Below are 23,881 nucleotides of genomic sequence, written 5' to 3'. Positions count from 1 at the left end.
GTGATACTTTTTAAATGCTAAATAAGCATTCTGGGATAATGTCTTAATGGGTTGGTTTATATATGGAGAAAATATTTTAATATCTGAAAATGGGTCATAAAAGATGGAAGTTGTAATTTATTATCACTTATCTTCTTATAGTTATCTTAAAATTGTCATGCTTATGTATTTTAATGTCAGAGAAAAACAACTATTGAAATAATGTTGAAAATAGTCTTTGTAACATTCCACAGCAAAACGCGTTAGTTTGTAATAAATTATGTGTACTTTTTATAAGTCTCTATCTCCAAAGGATGAATGTAGGAGAGAAAATTGTCTTTTGATATACTTCAGTTTTTTTTTCTTAGGAGGAGGTATCTCTTGCATGTTTACTAAATGAGTGTTTTTAAACCCTGAGTGATCTTTATAGCAAACGCAAATTCTAAAATAATCGCCTATTTTATTTTTTCTGATATATCTACTCCCCAACAACAACAACAAAAACAAAACCCCAGTAGATGTCAGAAACCTTTATTTTAAAGCTAGTGTAGTACGTCTTTGGAGTCTTAGCTTCTGATAATAGGCTGATAATATTTTACTTGTGAAGCAAGGTTGTCATCTAGTGGTGTTTTCAAGTAGTACATCCTTCCGAATTAGCTAATAAATCTTCAGCATTTTAAAGGAAATGCTGAAAAACAAATCTAGGTCTCAATTTTTCAGAATTTAAACACTTTTACATGTTTCAAATTAGATACAACTTTACAAAGGATTTTCCCTAGTACTTTTTCTAATTTCCATCTTTCAGTCTTTCATGTTGGGCTAAAAAAATTTTGTGTGACCCCTGAAATGGAAGTTTGAGTAGTATGGATGTTAAACTTGATGTATCAAGGTATTTCATAATTCTTTACATGTCTAGAAGTTGTGTAGTTAGAAAAAAGATGTTTCTGTAGTACGAAGTCAAATTTTACTTTTTGCATATTTATCCTTTCAGTTTTTGTGCAGGTTAATTTTATGAAACATTTGCATTAAAATGTTAAGGTTTTCATGATGATTTCTTTGCTTTTGATGTTTTTATTTTTGTAATGTAACAATCTGAAAAGTTAGGGTAGAAGAAATTTAAATAGATTTTATGCTGTATGTGTGTGTACTGTATGTGTGGAAAAAATTTAAAGTTATAGGTGAGCTAAATGATGGGACTAATATAAATGTGTGCATGCAAATAAATCTTACAAAGTAAAAACTGAAAAAAAAAAGGATTTTAAAAGAGTTCATTTTTTATTGAAAATAGTTTAAGATCAACACTAAGTGATTTTACTTAGAGGTGCTTTAAATAACACATAACTTGATTCGTCTGATTGATTCATATATAACTGATGGAGAAAATTAAATTTTAAGCTAGAGTTGATTTGGGTCTTTATTGTATTTGTTGGGATAAAAATTGTGGTATCATTTTGGCATAGTAGGTGGCCACTTTGCTTAAAGAAGGAAAAAAATGGTAGTGATATAAGAGGCACTAAGTTATTAAGGGAAGTGGAAATAAAAGAATTTTTCTTAAAAAGTTTTCACCATATGTGTGGCATAGTACTCCCTCTTCTGATTTACCATTGCTAGAGTTCTGACCCTTCTGTTGGCTGTCCTTAATCACGATTTAGGCATGGAAGTCCATGGATTCATTCAATTTACTGCTGTTGTACCAATTTATGTTCTTCTTGGTGATTTTTTTTCACCCCTAATGTATCTATAAACTATAATGAATATATTGATTTCATTTGTACCAAGATATCTGAAGCAAGGTTTGTGTCCAAATTCTTAGTAACCTTATTACCTTATTAATCTTGTTAATCAGATTAAATACTGTATTTTCCCAAACTCTATCTGTAAATAGGAGTTTATAAGCCATTCCCCTTGCCCTCGAAGGGTATTTTAGCAAGTTATTATTTCAGTGTCTCTGTCTGGTATAAGAATAATAGCAAAAAACAAATTTTGGGGCAGGTATATATTACCATCCACTTACACTGTGGGGAGGGAAACAGGATAGGGAGAATGAACAGAGCGATCTTTGTTCAGGTAATTTTTCAAAATTATTTTGTAATGTTGTGGGAATTTGCAGGAAGTTGCCAACTTTCACATTTGCTAAGATTAAAGATACATTTTAATATATACAATGTTTTTGATTATCTGTTTTATTCTCTCCTGTCCCCATATTAGGTTGGTTAATTAGGAGTTTGTTGTCTTTATTTTCTTTGTGGTTAAGGAGGAATTTATATATTAAATTCCCATTTTGGTATTTGGATAACATATGTGGGCCAGTAATCTCAATGTGGTCACAAATACTCACGTATAGATCAGAGACCCCAAAAACCACATGAGACCATTTGATTTGGGTTTTGTTCAGAGACAGTTAAGACCACCATGTAGTTGTCATCGTCTCGGTATCTCCGTCGTTTTTTGATTGAGCCCCTTTCCATTTGGGAAGAATGTTTTCATTCTTGGTTTTTCGATTGGCATTTTAAAGAATTTTCATGCGTCATCAGCCTACTTTGTGTGTGCAATAATAGATTCTGTCTTTGATTATTTTAGGGATTCAGGTGTCAGTTCAGGCTTGAATGCATTCATTACTTGGATTGGAGGAGGTGGGTAGAGGAAAAGAAAACGTCAGTGTTTACTTTTTACTGTTTCTGGACAATTAGAACCCCTCCTTAAAACATGTATGGAGCCTGGAAGTCTGAGATAAGGGTGAGGTCTATATATTTCCAGTTCATAAAATATTTTGGCCAAACTAAATGATTTGACACTTCTGAGTCTGACATAGACAACTCTAGTAAGAACATTTTCTACATGCATAATGATGTTCATTGCTCTGCAAGTGTCACACGGAGTGACCTGAAAGACATAGTTCTTTTCCTCTTTTGCTTGTGAAGAATGTCAGCCATGAATAGTATATCATTTCAGAGACACTTAACGGCATAACCCTGCATGTCAAAGACAACTTGGAAGTGTACCAGAGCAAAGAAGTAGTTAACCTTAATACGCTAATACGATGAGAAAGCACAGAGTGTGTGCACCACATGCTGGCTGAAACGTGCTTTGTGTGGCTTGTACATTGCTTTACAAAAGCATTAAAAGTGAAAAATGAGAAGATCTGACAATCACTGCTTTTCCTGTCCCCCTAGCGTCCACTGGAGCTGAGTGATGGCTTCCCCCTTCCGTTAGGGCAGATATTCCTTTCCAGTTTGTCTCCATCCTCCTCTGTACGTTCATCAGAGCCGGTGGAGAAGTTAGACTCAAGGTTTTACCTGCTCTCAGAGGAATAGGTAAAAGGAAAATTGCCTCTCCTTTTCCCTTGCTGGTAGTGAGACGTGTAATGGTGATCCACTGTCTGGATCAAATAAAAGAGATTAAAACGGTAGTATTTGCTTTGTCACAGTTTTCTGCCAATTGAGTTTGTTGAACTGTAGTTTGGGCGTGTGTGTTCTGTATGCCCACGTGACTTCTGAAGGAGAGATGATGGTTCTGGTAGTGGTACTTAGGCTGAGTGACCCGTCTTATAGCACATGTATTCATTATTTGTAATGGGAAACCTCCTCTCCCCCAAATTGGTGGATACTAATTAATTTTAAAACTTGTACTTCTGAAGTAAAAAGAGTTGCTCAGGATTACAAATTAGGTGACTCCGAGGAAGACTGAATTTTAACATCTTTACTTCTATTTATGAAAAAAGGAAGCACTTTCTAAAATCTTATTTAAAAAATTTGGGCACTTACTAAGTTGTGATTTTAAATGGCATTATTTGAAGGTAAAATTAGTGAAAAATGTTAATCTATTGTGTGTCATGCCAAAATTTAACCCTGCTTGCCAATAACATGTATTCTGATATATTTTTCGTTCATCATAGTAATGAGTGAGTAGTTTGATAATGTTACTTTTCCAAAATCTCCACTAGAAAAGAAAAAAAAGTGTGCTTTGTTGGCTGCTTTAGTCAACAAGAGCCCTCTGGGGTTTATTTCTTCTTTAGGGTCCATGCCCTTGAGTTTTACGTGCTCAACAGTGGCACAAGGGAACTGACACAGTTCTCTTCCCTGGAGGTCCCCTGTGTGGACATGCCCTGGGACCAGACCTGGCTTGCCTGCGTTCCTTTCTTTCTCAATGGCCACTTTACAGCTGGTGAATTTTGTGTTGTTCTTTCAGTTACTGCGTGACTCTGGTCTATCTTGAAGCCTATTTGAGCATTAGACTTACTTTTATTCCTTGTTTTATTCATTGGTAATATTGGAGTTTTAAATGTTTACACAAACAACACAAAATTTTGTAAAACCCAAATTTTGGTTAATTTAGATTCAGTCCTTCTGTGACTATGGTCCAGTATTTACAGAAGGTTGACCAATATGTTACTGGGGAGAGGTGTGACTGGGTCTCCTGTTTCTTGGTGATGAGTAAAGCTGTGAGGCTCAAGTCCTTTTTTCAAAATAAGAAGCATGAGTGAGGGACACTTGTACACTTGCAAATTGAGACTGAGCCATGTTTTAGAATTTGTTATATTCAGGAAGCCTTTTACAGGAATTATTTGAAAGAAATCATATGATGTTTGACTTATATACATTAATAAAGTCAGATTTTCGCCCCCTTACGGCTTCTGCCTTTAGAATTTTTTAGGTAGACTTTCCCTTTTTTATGTTGTGGCATTTGGTAATTTGGGATTGGTATTTTTATTGATAAAACATTTTTTTGAATCTCTAATTATTAATTAGTATTCGTTTCCTGATCTTTTACTATGAAACTACATCTGTTCTTCTTGAATACATTTTGGAGCTCACTGATTGAATTTGCCTGGTTGTAATTTTGTGTGTGTGTTGAAGTGTCCAGTTGATTAGGAAACTAACTGATTTGTGTAGATGTTGGCTTATGTTTATGAGAAGATCATATTCCTAATATCAGCATTAGTTGATAAATAAAAACGGCAAGTTATAATGAAAAGATGGCTGAACTGGGACACAGGAGGCATTATTGTTTTAACTTTGCATCGCTTATGTTTGTATTTTGGGACAAGTTTAAGTAACGTATGAGGGCCTGTTTTTCTTCATCTGTAAAATTGAAGAGGTGAATTTTGATTATTTTTAAGGATCTATTCTAGTTTCTCCGACATCCTACAATCTTTTAATTCTAAAGTGTTGCCTGTCTAGAAAACAAAGCATTTTATTAGACATTGCATATTATTTCCCCATTATGGAGAAATTTTGAAAGTTGTGTTTTGTAGTTAGCATTTAATATATCACCCATATGTCATTGTACACTGTTGCTTTCTAAAATTGGTGTCAACCTATACCTATTTATCATTTTTTCCTCATTTTCTAGTCAGAATGTTCTAGCTTATTACCTGTAGCCAGTGCTCCACACTTTTTTACTTCCATTTCCATGTGTTTGCTCATAGTATTCCTTTTCTATACATTCTTTCCCATCCCCCAGCCACTTTGAGCCCTTATAACATTTTGTTTATTATTTTGGCCTTGTATGATAACTGTTTATGTGTTGTGTTATGGTCTCTACCATAAGACTATAGTCTCCTTGAAGGCAGGTGTTTCATTTTCAGCATTTTACTAATCTTATTACTGATTTACATAATATTTTTCACATAAATAAGGGCTTAATTAATATTTGTAGAACTGAATTTTTAAGATGATTAATGACAAGTGCAGTTAGTGGCTATGACGGTGAAAGATTAACAGGATAATAAGGACGTTAACTTAGCCGTTTTGAACGAAAGCAGGATTCTAACCATCTGTGCTGACTGCAAGCATTTGTATCCCGTGGTCACTTATGTACTATTGTAACTACCTCCCGTCCATTTATTCTTACTGACTCCTCTGCATACCCAACACTGTTTTTCCTCTGTATCCCACCTAACTACTTGCCTTCATTCATCATTGTAGTTTAGCACTGCCGTGGTTTTAGACTTTCACTAGTATCTAGTTTGCTAACACAGTCTTGCTTTGATTTATGCGAGTATATGTACTTTCCTGATTTTATCTCCTTGGTCTTGTTCATAGGCTTATCACCTTTAACCTCCTGTTGTTCTTTTCCACTCTTAAATGATCACTTTCTCTTCTTTTCACTTGCTCTTTTATTACCTTGGAGAAATCATTCATTGTGTGTCCTAAAGGCACATACTCATGGGTTGCTGTCTCCAGGCAGAGTTTGTATCGACAGGTGTCCCAGCGTCGGTGTAGCATTGCAGGTTGATGGTGGAATTGCTGGCCGTCAGCAGTGAGCGTGAGTTTGCTCTGTCAGAGGAGGACCCGTCTCCTTCTAGTGCGGACATGCCTGCAGTGGCAGTACTGACACCAGCCTTCTGGTTAAGGGAGTTGGTCACAAAACACGTCGAATGCTAGCTGGCGTTTTTACAGTGGGTTTCGGAGGGGATGATACCTGAATTGTAGCGTTTGTCAAAGAATTGCAGAATGGCCATCCTGTGCATGGATGAATGGATAGAGACAGATGATCACCCCACCCCCTCAGGTTCAGTAACCGTGAATTTATTGTTGTCGGCGACAGGTGTATGGTGGGTTTAGAATGAATAAAAGAATGAAGGGCAATAGGACAATGAGTAGAAAAAGTGAAAAGAGGCAGGAAAAGGAAAAGATATAAGGTAAAAAGTTGCCCATCTTTATACCACTTGGAGTCAATAGTTGAACGATTTCTGGGAACATGATGGTAAAGAAAGGGAACTTGAGATGTTAATGTGTGAGAAAGTAACACAGAGGAAACTTCTGTTGGACTAAGTTTAAAACTATGTTGTTTTTAGTTCTGTCCTTACAACGCATCTCAATCTCAGCCTACTGTGTTACAAATGTTTAAAGTCAGATATTTGTATAATAGTAAAGCGTATCTTATGCATTCCTTAAGCAGTATGTTGATATTTAAATAACTTTTCTTGGAAAGCATATGGACAATTATATTAACACAATATCCCTTTAAGGATACAAAAAAGGAAAAATGCATATTGTCCATTCTGGTCTGTCAGAGATAGTAAATAAACAAAGACTGTCCAGGACTCTCCCTAGTATCTGTAGAAAATTTCGCAGGAGGGAGCAAAATTGCATGTTGACTGAAAAATAATTGTGGTTAATTTTGATTTTAGAAAATATTAAGCCATTTATTTTATTTTCACAGGTACCTTTCAGATGAAGGCATTGAAGCTTGTACAAGTTCTCCAGATAAAGTGAACATCAATGACATCATCCCGATTGCTCTCAATGTAGGTTTTGTTTAGTAACTTACAAACATTTTCAATCTGGAAGCCACATTCATGAAAAACGTGTCATAGAATAAACTAGATTGTATAAGTAATCTGGAATAATAGAAACATATTTTTATTGTCCATTTTTAAGTTATAGTGACGTTTGTTGAATTTGGTGATCTCGTCTCAGCCAATTATTAGAAATATATGTTTCTTTTAATATCTATTATAGAGAATCCAATGAAAAAAGGGAAAAATGCAACTAAAACTCTATATTTTTAACTTCTGAAGTTGTATTTAGGGAAGTACAATCAGTATGTACTGCCTAGGCTTTCTTCAGCCCTTTCTGTGGATAACAAAGCACTTTCTCATAAAAAACAAAACAAAACAAAACAAAGACAAACAAAAAAACAAAGACAAAAAACCCAACTCTACATTTTAATCCAGTGATCAGTTATAGAATTTTGTAAAATATGCAGTTTCTATATAATAGCAATAAATACTGATCAGATTCATTAAAATAAATTGCCATTTAATAGAAACTCTAGTTAGGTTATAATCTTTTGACAGTTGAATTTATTATTTCAAAATAACTTTTCCTGCTGATACAAGTAATATATATTGTAGAACACTTCAGAAAACACAGTAAACTAACATAAGAAAATGAAAGCTGCTTATAGTTACTGTTAATGTTTTGGTAGGTATTTCTCCATTCTCTCTCCCTCCACCCATCTGAATATATGTATCTTTTCCATAATTGGGATTGGCTTTTGGATATTTTGAAGAGTTATACAAATTGTTTGAAATATAGATGTAAGTAAACAAATACTCTTTTTTCAATCTTGCAGTTACCCCAGTGGGAGTTTTTATATTGTCTTTACAATAACAATCTATTAATCAAATTTATATATTATGGTACATAGTGAATTAATAAAACAGAGTCATATTACTGCAAAATAGGTATAACATTAATCAAATTTATATATTATGACATGTAATGAATTAATAAGATAGTCATATTACTGTAAAATAGGTATAACATAAAGCAGAAAGGACAGCAACTGGTAACATTTAAAATATAAATACATATATAACTTTTCAAGTCACTTAAATTTATACTTATATACTTAAACTTGGGTTTAAACAGATAAAATTTATGTTTTGAAAAATCATTTTTTTCAGTCTCTAAATTTTATTCAGTAAGACCAACGAGATCTATTTTTTTGTTTCTGAGCTAAATATTACTTTCAATTTTTTAGTAAGAAAGTATGCAGGTTATCTATGACTACAAATGGAAATATTCCCCAGATATTTTGACTTTCTTTGACTTGCACCCAAGTTAGTGAATTCCACTTTTAAAAAATGTAAAGTCTCAATTTCTTTGTTTATTAAAAAACATCCTAAAGATGATAGGAAAGAAATTTTGTGACAGTCTTCTACTCTTTATTTGTCTTATTTATATGCTTAGGTAAATAGCAATGAACTATTCATAATTGGGTGTGAAACTTTAAATAAAACAAATCAAGTATTTGTCCTATGCACCTAAGAGGTACATGATGACCATTATCATAATGAATTAATTTGTCTTTATCATTTTCTCTGAAATATATAGTTGAATACGCCAATCCAAGTTATCATGCCATGTAAGAGGGGGAAAAAATACTTTTAATCAGCATGAAATCTACACCAAATAATGTACTTTTCAAGTTTATCACCTTTAAATACAATCAGGCATTTATAATATTTACGTTGAATTAGTTTTCAACTTTTGAGTGATTGTGGGATGTTAATCACTAGTTGAGAAAGACTTGTGTTATTGATTCTGATTTTATGTAACTTATTACATATCAGGAGAACAATTCATGCACAAGCTTTCTTATGTTCTCTTCCTCCTGTGGGAGACACGCTGACTTGTTCCTTTATCCAGCAGTGAACAATGCCAAAATATGTATACAGTTTTCTGCCCAGGGCAGTCTGTTAGAGACTTGTACCCAAGACTTTTATTGGGCTGCTCCTGAGGTACTCTTTGCCTGACATGAAACAACATTCTAGACTCGCCCATCAAAAAAGCAGGTATGCACGATAAATCACATTGTTTTTACAAATAGTCTAGGCAGTGACCCACATTTTTAGTTAGGAAGTAGTACAAGTGCAAAGTTCTTAGATGCCGGCCTAGGGCCAGCCTTGTGAAGTAGGCCCTTCTAAATTAGTAGCCTCAGAGCTGCTAAGTACTATTTTCTATGCAGATTTTTGTATTGAAAAAGAGGGTTCTTAAGTTTTTCACTCTGTAGAATGGGGAGTAAGAATATCAAGAAATAACATTGAAATCTATCATGTGATTTTTGGGTGCAAATACTTGAATTATTCAGAAAAAAATTAAGTGATACCCCAGTCTTAAATTATTGAATACTGTGATTGGTAAAAATTTAAAAACAGATTTTTTTGTTGTTGAGATTCTACATAATGTAAAATAGCTTACCACTTAGGTAGCCTGTTTAACTTATTTGAATACATAGTTAGGAATCTTTTGTGTGTGTGAGCATATGCTTGTGCATTTAAAAGCTCAATATTTCTCCTGCATAATTTTTTATGTTCAATATAAATGTATTTTTGGACCCATTTGTCCTAGTAATCCTGATATAATGACATCTGAATCTTAAAATTATCTTTGCAGTACTATACATTGACTTTGAATTTAGGATATTTAAAGATTCGGCAGGTCATTTTCCTCTTGCTAAAAGAACAATGAAATAACATTAATTATATGTGTGTATAGCACTTTAAAAGTTATATAGACTTTGAGTATATTGGCTCCTTTTAGTGTTGCAACAACTTTGTGAGATAGGGTTGGTGATTTTTTGTTTCTCTTTTATAGAGGAATAAGTTAACTGGATTTAGAGAACTTGTGACATGGCCCGAGGTCATATTAGTTAATTACAGTTTACAATGAATCAAAGTTTAGAATTTTATTCTAATGCTCATTTCTGCTTTATATTAATGCATCATTTTTATTCAGTATAGTTCATAATTATTAATAGAAACCAGAAACGAGGGACCATGGTGCATCATAAAATTTGTATGCATTATGTTTCTCATATATATTTAAATAATTATACCTTTGAGTAACTTTAAAATAATGCCTATATTTTTATGACCAGTTAGTTGTATTATTGACTTAATGGTTATACATTTTCAGATGATAAAGCGCATATGTTTTATATTCACTAAAATAAACATAATAGTGAACATTAACTAAATGCTTACTCTTTGCAAGTCATTGTGCCAAGTGCTTCACGTGTATTAACGTTTAATCTTCAAAACAACCCTAATATAGGGAGGGGTAGTATAGGAAAGTATTTTTCCCCCAGATGTTACTCGATATTTTCAAAGTGAAAAGGCTACAATTTGAGGTATGGTTTATAATTCTTTCACTCTGTTATTTAATGGAGACTGCAAAAAAGAGAAACCTAAAGCATTGTCACACAGGTATTTAGATTTGGGGCTTAGTTTGCCTGACAATTCCATTCGATGAGTTTTAGTTTAGGAGTGATCCTTGCATTGTATTGAGAACTAAATTATGAATCATGGTAGTAAAATACTGGAAAGATCTTTTTGTTATACAAAAGCATTGTATAACATATGCTTTTTTCTTAAGGTGACCACATGTGGATATTTCAAATAACAGGATATTCTATTATTTAGGTGTTCCATCATAGATAGTTCAATAATAGTTAAGACTATTCTACTTCTCCTTATGTATTAATTTCATATTTAATAATTTTAATCTAGTCTTTTCTTCTTAAGTCTAACATAAATTTATCCCTTATAATTTATGTGATTAAATACACACTAACTCTTATTTTCTTTTATTGGTCTTAAGGTGATCAAGAACTACTGTTTACTATATTTTAAGGAAGAAAAAAAACATACAAATTTATTAATCTAACCTTACACTTTCAGTAATCAAGAAAACATCTTAGTTTAAATAACTAGGTCTTTTTTCATGCGTATTGACAGTTTTCCTCTGAATAAATTTCTTACAATTTGTTTAGTTTTCAGTTCTAAAGAGGACAAAATCTTTAAAAGTTCTGCTTTTTATGTAGATTGTGTAGTTGAAGTTCTGTTTTTATGTCAGAGATGCTATAACTTTGTTTATGTTAGTCATTTCTTATGTTTTCCTTGTTATGTTTTGTTTTGGTTTGCTGAGTAATGTGTGTTTCTTCATTTTCCTGTAATTATTTGTTCACCAACTTCAATTTCTGTAATTTATTTAAGCAAATTCAATAATTGTTTAGGATGGTAACTCTTACTGTACTTCTTGCTGTTGCAGTGGAATTGTTCCCTGGGTATTTGTATATTATGTAACCAGTATCATAGCCTATGTGTTTTTATGTCTCTGCGTATCAAGGTTTTCATGTCTCTGCGTATCAAGGTTATATAGATTCAATTGTCAAAGACATATACTTTTATGTAAAAGTACTCGTTGGCTTTTGGATTCTGGCATTAATTTTTAAACAAGACTATAGTTTGCATAAAATCAAGGTTTAGATTTTAGTAGAGAAGATTTAGTAAATTAAAAGATTACCTAAAGAAATATGACTAGATAGATAGATAGATGGATAGACAGATATAGATACTAATGTTCAACCTACTAGTGTACTTTTAATAACGTATGTATGGGACTGTGTTATTTGAAAACACTGATTATATGTATAGATCTCAATCACCTCAAAGACATTTATTTAAATTTTGTTCCACAAATCTTAGGTAATTTCATCTTTTTTTTTGTGAGCTTAGATTTACTTTTCTCTTTAATTATATTTTAATAATAATATTTTTATTTTAGACAGACTTGAGAACAATTGGCAAGAAATTCCTCCCCAGTGACATCAACGGTGGAAAGGTAGAAAAGGTAAAGAAACCTGTTAACTTCCTAAATTATGCTAACTACAGTAAATAAGAACTTCTGCTAACTTACTGGAATTCTTTTTTGTTGATAAAGACTGCAACTGCCAAATGTTTTGGAGACAAACAGTTCGCAGAGTCATCATTATAGGGATTTCCTATACACATGGAAAGTTATTAAGACTTAAACTTTTAAACTTTTGGTGACTTTTAAACATTTTTTAAAAAGCTTGTTTTAGGAAATGTAACTATGGCACACTTGGCATGTGAGACTTACCAGATATTACCAGAACTCAAGACAAGGACCTTTGTGTACCTTTTTATTTTAGTTCCTGTTACCATGTTTATTTAATTACCATGTGTATTTAATGAACTTATTAAAATAAAAGTATAAAATTGTGAGAGAATATTAGGAGTAATTTGGCAAAGCTATTGTGTTTGGTTATTCCTGTCATTTTGCATTATATATGCATATATATATATATATATATATATATATATATATATACATATATATATATATATATATGTATGTGTGTGTGTTTATAGTCATGTTATGATATTTTTCAGTGATCTTTTTAAAATAAGAGGATACAAATTTTAGATACCAACTAGTCAGTCTTTTTACTTCTTACTCATTTCTATTCGATTTTTTCTGAAAATACATATAAATTGTGTCAATAAAAATTTTCTATGTGCTATTGGTTACCTTTTGAACTACTAAGGAACATCATTATCCATATTTAAAGAAATGCTTTCAATGTATATGTTTTGTGTTTGAATAAATATTCTTATTTTAACACTCTTATTTAAAGTAGTTATTGCACCTCAGATATTTTAAATTTTAGATAATTTAAAAGGTTTGTGATGTAACAACGTATTTTTCACATTTCTAAATATTAGTTCATTTATGCGATAGATGGTAATCATGTCGCTGGAAAGAAGCATGTTAGTTTCTGATCTACTGTAGTTTTTGAGGCAGATACTAAGAGAAGAGGTTCTATAAATTCCTCAGCAATTCTTTTTAATGTTTAACAACACTGTGTCAGCAAACCTTAATTATATTTTAATCTAAATTTCTTAATGCTGCAACTTAAAGTCAGTAATGTCTTTATCTTCCCTTGGGGAAAGGGAGAACATCTGGTTACCTTCCCTTGTGAATAATTCTTCGTATACTTGAAGACTTGTAAATGTCATTGATACAGATTTCCTTTTGCTGAAGCCATTTATGGGTTCCTTTGTTTATGCTCAGTCTCAAACTTTTCCTTCAGCTTCATTGTTCTTCTCAGAGTCCTCTCCAGTTTCTTTACATTTCTTTTTTTGGTTGTGGTAGTAGTTCTCAGATTTCATTGTAGCCAGAATCACCATGAGGCCTGGCTAAAGCACGTATTGCCAGCCTTTCCCCACCTTTCCCCCTACCCCCATGTCTGATTCCACTGAACTGGGATAGAGCCTGAGAATTTGCATTTTTGAACAAGTTTCCATGGGATGTTGATTCTGCTGGTCTGGAAAGCATACTTAGAAAACTGCTGAGTTATAGAACTCCAGATTAGGCAGCAAACTTGGACAGGTCTGATGAGTGCAAAATTCTTTACAGGAAATGTAACTAACATCAAAGCAGTGTCTGTGCATCCTTCCACTAGTTTCCTAAAGAAAAAATTGAAGCTTTCTGGGTGTTTGGTTTTCCATTTTCTCAATCTGTATATTTAGGTATTCTGAGAACCCACCTCTCTGCTATAAACTCATGGGGTGGGGCTGATGAGACTTTTCTCTCTGATCCCTTCACCTCAGAGCAGGTTTTCCTTTGAAAAGTTTTGCACAGTGGTATCTTTAGGATTTCCTTTGAATGCAGCTGACAACAATTAAAAAGAAAAACAAAAACTTAAAATCTTTGAAAGTAGAACTTTCTGTGTCAAATTTTATCCTTTAAAAATATTCTTTATGCTAATGTGACTTCATACACAAAATGAGAAGATATGAAAGAAGCCCTTTTCACGTGAAGCAAACTAAGTTGGATACCCTCTTTCTGCTCTTCCTCTTTGATTATGTATTTTCCTTCATTACCTACTTCTAACACCAAATATACTCCACAGCATTAGTAAAGATGTTTTGAATAATAATTTTAATAGAAATTTTAGAATATGATCCACAGAAATTACTCATTTTATTTGCCTTCAGTTAAAACTCTATACTTTATATAAAATATTATAACTATTTTTAGGCCAAAGTAAATATTTAAGGGATATATGTTGACATGAATTGAATTACTGTGCTTCTTTGTAAAATAAGACTAATGCAGTAAAAGCCACTATATTGGTGTCTTTATTAGAATGTTTTATTAACCAGTGTTTTACTATGTTTATGGTGACTGAATCATAAAGCATGGCTCCAGTCACTAAATTATGTACATATGTTGTAGTTCTTGTTTAAAATAAAAAAAATTAAAATAAATTTTTAAATCTATGCATAAGAAAGGGCAACATTTAATAAGCAGAGTAGTTGAATAAGTAATCTGTCTATTCCTTGAACATGTCAGATCTTGATATAAAATAATATTATTTTCTTGTTTTCTTTTTATATTAAAAGAGAATGAATGAATGAAAGAAAAATCTGGGTTACCTAGTGATCTTCCAAATAGATTCATACTGGAAATTAACTTTCCAAAAACTGATGTTGACAGAAAACTGAAAATAGGAGATAGACCAGTTGTCTCAGGAAGCAGAGGATGGTTGTGGTGTGTTTTAGAGAGGGTGTGGAGAGGAAGGATGAACCTTTGGGGACTGGTAACATACTGGAATAGTACAGATTTTAGCCTCCTGGGGCTGGACTTATTTAAATCCATGCTGATTCTCCTGCTTATTAGTCTTAGTGACTTCTGTTAAGTTATTTTATCTTGTTAGATTCTATTCTTCTTATCATTCAACTGTCATCTCCCTGATGACATCGAAGAATTAAACGAGGTAACGTACATGACTTACTGAGCGTAGTGCACTGCGTCTGGCAAGGATTGAGGGTTGTGAGCAAGTTAGTCCTGGAGATCTAAGAGTGCGTGAATCCTTACTACCTCGGTTGAGTATCTTGTTACTGAGCGATCTCCAGGGGAATCCAGTCAATGAAATAGGCCAATGGATACTTCATTGCTGACTGGGTTTTGACCCCCAACCCGAAGGCGGAACTCTGTTACTTGAGCTACGTGGATCTGAGTGTGATAGAATCAAAGCAGAGCCAAAAGCTCTCCTGTTTCTACTAAGTTCCAAGCCGGCCTGTGATACTACCTTTTTAAAGAGAGAAAGCCAAAGGATAATGAGGATTGGACAGCATTGGTCCCAGTCAGTATTTAAGAAGCTAAAGGCAGGAAGAGGCCATCCTCGGAGCAGCCCGCGGTGGTCTTTGTGGTCCCTCTGATAGGGCCTCAGCCACCTGTCTTCCCACCCCTTCGGAAGCTTATTGGCTGGATCGCAGGGTGGTACAGGGTGCTGGAGATGCCCCAAGACAGCAGAGTCCTCTTTGGAGGTAGACTCAAGTAGTGTAGAGAGAGGCCTCTTTAAACTTCCTCTCCCGAGAGGCCAAAAATAAATGCTCACATGGTGTGTGTCATTATAGTTAATAAGACTTAGATAACACCATTTTCAGCATTTGGGAATTGGAAGGTGGAAAGGAAGAATGGAGAGCTGATAGCTCTGCGATCAGGTCAGAAAGATTGCAGGTCTGTAGTTAGGAGACGAGGAGTTAATCCTAGTCACACTGAGTTTACATCTCTTCTGTTGTAAGACCAGTCTGGGGCCTTCGGAGGGCACGTCATCTGGGGTTGGAGACTGAAGTCTTCATAATTACTCTTAATTATCACCGATTAATTTGGGAGAAAGGAGAATGGCAAAATGCGCAAGTAACTTTATTGGTAATTAATACAGTTTTGCTCAGGTTCTTCCCTCTTTCCTTCCATTCACTTCTTAACATGATTTTGCAGATCCTGTGTTTTCTCCATAACGTTGCCCTTAACCTTGATGCAAAGTTTTCAGACAAATTTAAAAAGTGTGAGAGAGGGAAGATGACATTTTTCTCTAGGCTTCCAAGTGTGACAAATTTTTCCCAGAGGCAGTTTATGTTTGGTTTTTAGGCCATAAAGATTATGACAGTGGTGGGATGTGTGGTAGCGAAGCCATATTTTGCATCTCCTGAGTCTTTCAGGGCAGGTTTTGCATTCCTCAGATACTATCAGGTCCTGGAACATGGTAGTTTGTAAACTAAGAATCATGGGGAAAAGTCATGACACCAAAAGAAATAAAACTGTGCTTCCTAGTAAACTGTTTAAGGTTTTTCATATTCTTCTCTAAGTTTATTATTTTGCTGCACTTATTTTCATAGCTTTAGTTTCCGAACCAAGGTGTAGAAATTAATTATAAAATACAGGTTAATGTGAAAATACTTTGCTACCCAGTCTGGTGATGACCTCATGCATTACTGTGGAACCCTAACAGGAAAGGCTTTCAGTTCTGTGTTTGTTTTTTTTCCTCTAAGTCCCAGGACTGACAGGTTGTATGTGCCGTTTTAAATGTGAAACTGTGATGACAGACCTAATTTTTCCAAATGTAAGTGACCTTCTCAAAGCTTTGGCTATTCCAACATCAACCACAAGATGGCTTCCCTGTCTTAAAATTTGAAGTGAATGCCCGCATACCCTCAGTCTAGAAATTAGATGTTTTTAAACAGAAAAATTGAAAAAAGTTTTAATTTAAATAAAATTCTATCATGTTTCATATATGTTAGTTTATGCTGTGCTAAATAAGACAATTTACCAGTGTACCTTTTAGTGAGTTACTAAAATTAAATGTGCTTCTATTTTTCAGAGTAGTGGATCATGAAACCCGATTTTACTGTGCTTTGTTTTAAAGTGCTTATTGGTAATTATTAACAGAACTTCTGTGGAGTTTAAAAATGACTGCAAAAAACAACATATATTAGATACTCTTCTTTTAATTGAGAGGCAAACTGTTCACTGTACTTTGTTTTTTTTTGGAGTTCTCCCAGAGAACAAAAGCTAAGGAGGTGATGTATACTGATGTGGAAATAAGCAAATGACACACCAGGAGAAGTGATACTTTCGACTGGGGATTCCACAATGTTTTCCTTGTATTTCATTTACTGTCATTACTCCAAATGATTGAGTAAAATAAATTATCTGCCTTGCTGTTACTTTGAGGTATAAAGTGATGCTTTTTACAGGGAATTTCAAGGTTGGGAAAACCTAACCATGATTACATTGCCTACTTCTAAATTACCAAGCGTTTATAATATCCTGTTTCAAAATTTTCTAAGGGATAGAGACTTTTAGATCATTTGGTAACTATACCACCCCATTCGTGATTCAGAAATTTTTCTTTTATTCTTGTTTATTGACTTTTTTACATTGAAACTCTCTTTCTGTATATGAATATCGTTTGAAAAATTTGAGATCAGGATTTGGGACCACTTTCCCCATGCTGTTTCTTCTGTGTCCCTGGTACCTTTGACCTGCTTTCCTCTTGATCATTTCTGGTACAAGCCCCTAACTTACCCAGGCGGACCCTGGTTTTCAGTAAACTCTCCCCCTCCTCCTCTTTCCTCAGTGAGAACCTACTCGGTGCCAGGCCCCATGCTAAGCAATTTACATGTATTATGTGTGTAGTCTTCAGAACAGCACTGAAAATAGACATTATCACTGCCTTCCGTTGTCCTTTGGAGATGAGGGAACTGCCACTTCCTGAAAATCAGTCTTGTTGCTGCAGCACTGTAATAATTGCCCCGTGCGTGGGATGTCCTTCCCTAAGTTGCCAGACAAACTGCTATTTATTCTTCAAATCCCAACTCAAATGCCACTTCTTCTAATTTTCTTGACCTCTTTCAAGTAGAATGAATTTTTAACAGTTAATATTCCTATTGCCTTTTATACCTACCATGTTTTCCCCAAAATAAGACCGGGTCTTATATTAATTTTTGCTCCGAAAGACACATTGGGGCTTATGTTCAAGGAATGTCATCCTGAAAAATCATGCTAGGGCTTATTTTCTGGTTAGGTCTTATTTTGGGGGAAACATGGTACATCTGCTTTTAGCACGTAACAAATTTTATCATAGTTTTAGAATGCGTAATAGAAAGAAGACGTTTTTGGTGTGAGACAGAATTTAAATTCTAATTCTGCCTCTTACTAGCTGAGTGACCTCTGGCAAAGTAATTTTCCTTCTGCTCTCTATTTTGTCATTTAAGATACACAAATGATCCTAACATTATAGTTCTGGAAGTAAATTGAATAACTTATGTAAATATCCGACTACATTTTCTGGTGTAGCTGATAAATGCTGAATAAATTGTAGTAAAAACACAAGGAAATATTTATCAAGAAGGTTTTAAATGTATATTTGTGCTAAGTTCAAGGGATGCAGAGTTCCATAGGACAGGCCTGTCTTGTTGGAGCACACAACCCAGTGGGAGACTGAGAAACCAACGACGTCAGGATAGTGAACAAATGTTAGGTCAGAAGTACCCACCACGAAGGGGAGGCCAGCTCCGCTGGGTGAAGTACACAGGTTGCTTTTCTTGCTTGACTGTTAGTTTTTAGCGATACAATTTTCAGTGAAGGAAGAGTGTGCAGATCCCCATTTGGAGGCATTTTTTAAACGTTAGGGTAGGAGGGTGTGTATGTATGTATACGTACACAGTTGATCCTTAAACAGAGAGGGGATTAGGGGCGTCAGACTCCCCTGCCCCCGCACACTCAAAAATCTTCATAAAGCTTTGTACTCCCCAAAACCTTAACTACTAACAGCCTGCTGTTGACCGGAAGCCTTAATAACAACAAACAGTTGATTTACACACGTTTTGCATCTTATATGTATTATATACTGTAATCCTACAATAAAATAAACTAGAGAAAGGAAAATGTTATTAAGAAAATAGTATGGAAGAGAAAATACATTTATAGTATTTATTGAAAAACATCTCTGTATAGGTGGACCTGTGCATTTCAAACCCGTATTCAAGGGTCAACTGTATACATACATATATACACACTCACACACTCCTTATATATGGCATTAGTTCTATTTTAGAAAATCAACCAAGAAAAGCTGTCTTATTGTACACACTATAAAAAACAGAGCTTGACAAAATCTTCTTGACTGGTAACACCGCATGGAAGATAAATATAGTGAACATTTTTGATTCCTAGAACCTGAATTTTCCTCCTGTGTTTGGGGGGTAGTTTCCCACCTTCAGAGTCTTAGTGCTAGAGGAGAAAATTCCAGATACTTTCTTCCCAGCCTCCTTTGCAGTCATGCTGTGCATATGTACCTCAGCTCCGCTGTCAGGAGTAGCTGCGCTGGACTTGGGCCAGTCACACAAAAAAGCAGGAACAGTGGTGAATCTTCTCATTAGCAGGCGAAGCTGCAGAAGAATTGAGTTTCAAGGGAAGTCTCCAGGGCCAGTGAGCTCGATGGTACAGAGCTGGATGCTTGCAGAGTGCTGCACCCAGCCTATGCAGCTCATGAACGCTGACTGGCGGCATCTCTTCCCAAGTCAGAATTCAGTGACATCTAGCTTGTAGTTGCAACCGGCCATGGAAATTGGGACATACTACAGATTAGGGCTTCTTCTCTCCCCTCCCCATCCCAGAACTGTTTTGCCAACATACCCTTTGCTTTTGAGTGTGTAGACTGTAAACCTAGTTCTCTAATTCTCCTGACATTTCTGTGAGCTACCCATCAAAATATTGTGTAAATTATTTGAACCATTTTAATGTACTATTTGGTGTATACAAGCATATTATCGTGTAAAACTTAATGAAGTGAGCGCCTGTGAGGCCTCAGCCTGACGTAAAAACGAGAACAGTGCGTTACTATTCTGCCTACTTATGCGTCCTAGCACTTCTCATCGCACCAATAAATGATTGTTGTGACTTTTAAGTTTAGTTTTCCTTGACTTTTAAAAATATTTTGATTATATGTAATTATTCCTAAATAATTTATTTTTAAGCTTTATAAAATGATAGTATATTGTCTGCTGTAACATGCTTTTATCATTTCTTATTATTGCTCTAACATATGTCCATGTTGCATATACCTATTCATTCATTTCCTCCTTTGTATAATATTAAACTGTGTTCATATACCTCAATTTACTTACTCATTCTCCTGCTGATGTATATTTAGTTTTTCCATGAAGTTTAATAATTTATTGAAAGTACAGAGGTTGTATATCTTTTGTAAGCTTTACTCCTGGAACTTTACATTTTTGTTGCAAGCGATGTTTGTACAAATTTGTTAATTTTTCTCTCTAATGAATGCATAGAAAGGCAACTGATAATTGTATATTGATCTTCATTTCTGCTACCTTGTACTAATTATTCTTAACATGTCTGTATATTCTTTTATGTTTTCTCTATAAGTTTGCTTTTGTAGACACTTCACATGAATGGAATCACACAGTATATCCTCTGTTCTTTTCACTCAGTGTGATGTTTTTGAGGGTAATTCATGATGTAGTGGCTGTCAGTAGTTTGTTCCTACTTCCCGCTGAGTAGTAGTATTCCGTTAGGTGGATATCCACTTTTCTTTCCCCAGTTGGTGTGCATTTAGATTGCTATGTATAGTTCTCTCTTTTGATTTTTCATTGCTGCTGTAAGTATGTCTGTTTTTATTATGTTATTGTTCCCTAAATTGTTGATTTGCATCTTTACTCTTCTTGATCAGACGTGTTCAGTATCAATTTCATCAGTGTTTACAAAGAGCCAACGCTAGACTGTGTTAATCCTCTTAATTGTATTTTTAATTTGCTGTTTCGTTAATTTATCTTTATTATTTTCTTTCTTCTACCTTATTTGAGCTCATTCTGTTGTCCTTTTCCCAACTTGTTAGTTCAGATCATTAATTTTCCTCTTTTCTAATATAAGCATCTTGAGGCTATTAATTTTTCTCCTACTGTTGGTTTAATTATATCCCAAAGGTTTTTATGTGTGGTATTTTCATTATCACTCAGTTCTAAATATTTTTCAGTTTGTATTAAGATTTCTTCTTTGCTTGTTTTAATTATAAAATATTATCATTTTTTTCTTTTTGTTATAGATTTCTCATTCAATGATATTGTGATAAGAGAATTTGTATCAAATGATAGCTGTAGTTGAAATTTTGTTGAGGTTTTCATTATGGCTTGATATGTATTTGTAAATGTCGCATGTTTTCTTGAGAAGAGTATTCCTTAGTTATTCACAGTTCCTTATAAATTCTCTAGGTTAGACTTTATTTTATAGTCTGTTTGATAACTCCAAATTCTCAGCGAAGAGGTTTAAAATATTTTTTGTTTTTTTCATGATTCTCATACTTTGTGGCTTGTTTCCTTGTGAGTTTACTGAATATTTTCTTGTGATTTCCTGTTTCTTGGACTTTCTGCATGGGAATGCCGGGCATCTCAATCCAGATTGCTTTCTTCTAGAAAGGGTATGTGGAGTTAGTGGGGGTGCTGCTAACTTACAGTGAGTTCAGGTTCTGGCTAAGGTTAATGTTGCTACTTTTCTACTAGAGCGAAGCTGAGGTTCTCAATGCCGTGTTGTTACTGCCAGAAGCAAACAGGTCTGTGGAGGAAATGTCCTCCAAATTGAGATTTACCATAGAGGACTGCAAGGATGACATAGGGAATGTCCTGAAATTTCTAACATTATATAAGCAGTTCTCTTTTACTCCGGTTTACCTGATCGATCGGATATGATCCTTTAGGATGGTACAGTATGTGACAAATCATACTTTTCCCCCTGATCTCTTCTTGCCTCACCCCCATGTTTATTAATATCAAATTTTGTTAAAATGACTCTGGGTTGTTTTGACAGAGCAAAGAAGTTAGGTAAGAAAGAGGACATTATAAAAGCTTATCCTTCAGGCTTTTAAAGCAGCAACGCTATTTCTTCTTCCAAAGCAGCTTTCTTGAATCATTGCCCAGATGCTTAGGTAAGAAGGTAGAAATGTGAACAGTTCAGCCAAAAACTTTTCTTGATATAAATGAGTGGATGAGAAAATGAGTCCTAGGAAATCTCTACTGAAACAATTGGAAATGCTTTTGGAAGTAGTGACAAACAAGGAAATGAATTGTGATTTTAAGCACTTAAAAGGACTGTGGAAGATGAGACTAGTTTTTTTCCTCTTAATTTTAACCCACTTTGCAATTATGGAAGATTAATCAGAACTTAATTATACTCATACATTCCTTCTGAGTATATGGCCCTGTTTCTAGGGTTAATGGAGAATGTGATGCTCATGTTGCTAGGTATAGGTTGAGAAATTTATTTCTCAAGGAAATTGATAAGATTATAAAATGAAATGGCTGGTAGGTATTTCATAGTATCATAGAATGTCTAAATTTAGATGGGTTTAGAGTCCTAATTTTAAGTACTTATCTATGATCAGACTATAGTTAACTGGTTCCATGTCATCCAAACTTTGGCGAGTCTGATTGTAAATAATGTTATTTAATATAATCAATAAATTAGTAAACTAATATAGCCACTTAAATCTTATATGACATATCCGTTGATATATGTGGTTTAGTGGGAGAGCCAAATGGAAGCACTAACTCAACCACAAATCAGGGAGACTTGTGTACTCATGGCAGTGCCAATCCAGTGAGAAGGGTAAGTACCTCCTCCTTCAGAGTTTCTACCTAGTTCTGAAGAAAAAGAAGGGCAAGGCTGCAACACTACATGTATATATATATATATATATGTCTATATATCAATCTATCTATCTATATCTATATATATACATATATATCTATATATATACACATATATACATATATATGATATATATGTATATATATATATGATATAGTCTTCCCAATCAGATAAGTCAGTTCATAAGTGGGTGTAATAAATTATCACAAACTTGGTGGCATAAAACGACAAATTTGTTCTCTCACAGTTCTGTAGGCCAGAAGTCTAAAATCCAGGCCTCAGCAGGGTTGGTTCCTTCTGGAGCCTCTGAAGGAGAATCTGTTTCATGCCTCTCTCCTAGCCTCTGGTAGTTATGGGCAGTCTTTGTGGCTCCTTGATTTGCAGATGTGTGATTCCAGTTTCTATCTCTATCTTCACAGGGCCTTCATTCCCTGTGTCTTTGTGTTTATTTCCCCTTCTCTTTTCTTATAAGGACAGTCATCATTGGATTTCAGTCCTAATCCAGGATGATCTCATCTCTAGATGCTGACCTTAATTATGTATGCAAAGTCCCTTCTCCCAAGGTTGTGTTTACAGGGTCCAGACGGACGTATCTTTTGAAGGGGCCACTATTTGATCCAGTAACAGGGATGGGAGGCCAGGAGTTGGAGTAATTACATAAGTAAACTTGCTACTTAGTAGGAAACATCAAGAGTTGGGGGCAGGTGTTCCTCCATAGAATTCCCCAGCTTTTTGTTCTCATGATCAACCAGAGGTGGGAGATGAGCAAAAATGGTTCTGTTCCTACCTTGTATTTGCATCGTTGGCATTATCCTCAATTTGTGTTTCTTTGGCAGAAACTTTTGTAGCCACTTGTCATTTTGTAAGCATAATAGTTAACACTAGCTTGTAAAATCTCTCTCTCTATCCGTTTGACTATGGGCAAATAAAAGGCAGTTTATCAGAACCAACCAGTGAAGGTGCCATGTCAGCACCCTTGGGATGTCGAACTCCCCAAGTTCCATAAAGATGCCTTGTGAGCTGTATGTCCTATGAACTGAGTGAGGGTTTGCTTGTTGCTTTGGACATGA

General features: G+C 34.5%; 1 protein-coding gene across 6 annotated transcripts in view; it reads left to right on the top strand.

Moving 5' to 3' along the window:
* The window catches only part of TDRD3 (tudor domain containing 3), a 134,199-nt gene that overhangs the window by 30,105 nt on the left and 80,213 nt on the right, over window positions 1-23,881 (top strand). For all 6 annotated transcript variants that reach the window (XM_074329352.2, XM_074329351.2, XM_019750792.3 and 3 more), the window contains exons 2-3: window positions 7,147-7,231; window positions 12,060-12,125. In XM_074329352.2, coding sequence (XP_074185453.2) covers window positions 7,147-7,231; window positions 12,060-12,125 — 151 coding nt within the window. The remainder of the gene's footprint in view (window positions 1-7,146; window positions 7,232-12,059; window positions 12,126-23,881) is intronic.

Source organism: Rhinolophus sinicus, chromosome 16 (assembly GCF_057876585.1).
Source record: "Rhinolophus sinicus isolate RSI-liver-muscle chromosome 16, RSI-T2T, whole genome shotgun sequence".
NCBI classification, from domain to species: domain Eukaryota; kingdom Metazoa; phylum Chordata; class Mammalia; order Chiroptera; family Rhinolophidae; genus Rhinolophus; species Rhinolophus sinicus.
This window is presented reverse-complemented; position numbering and strand designations above follow the sequence as displayed.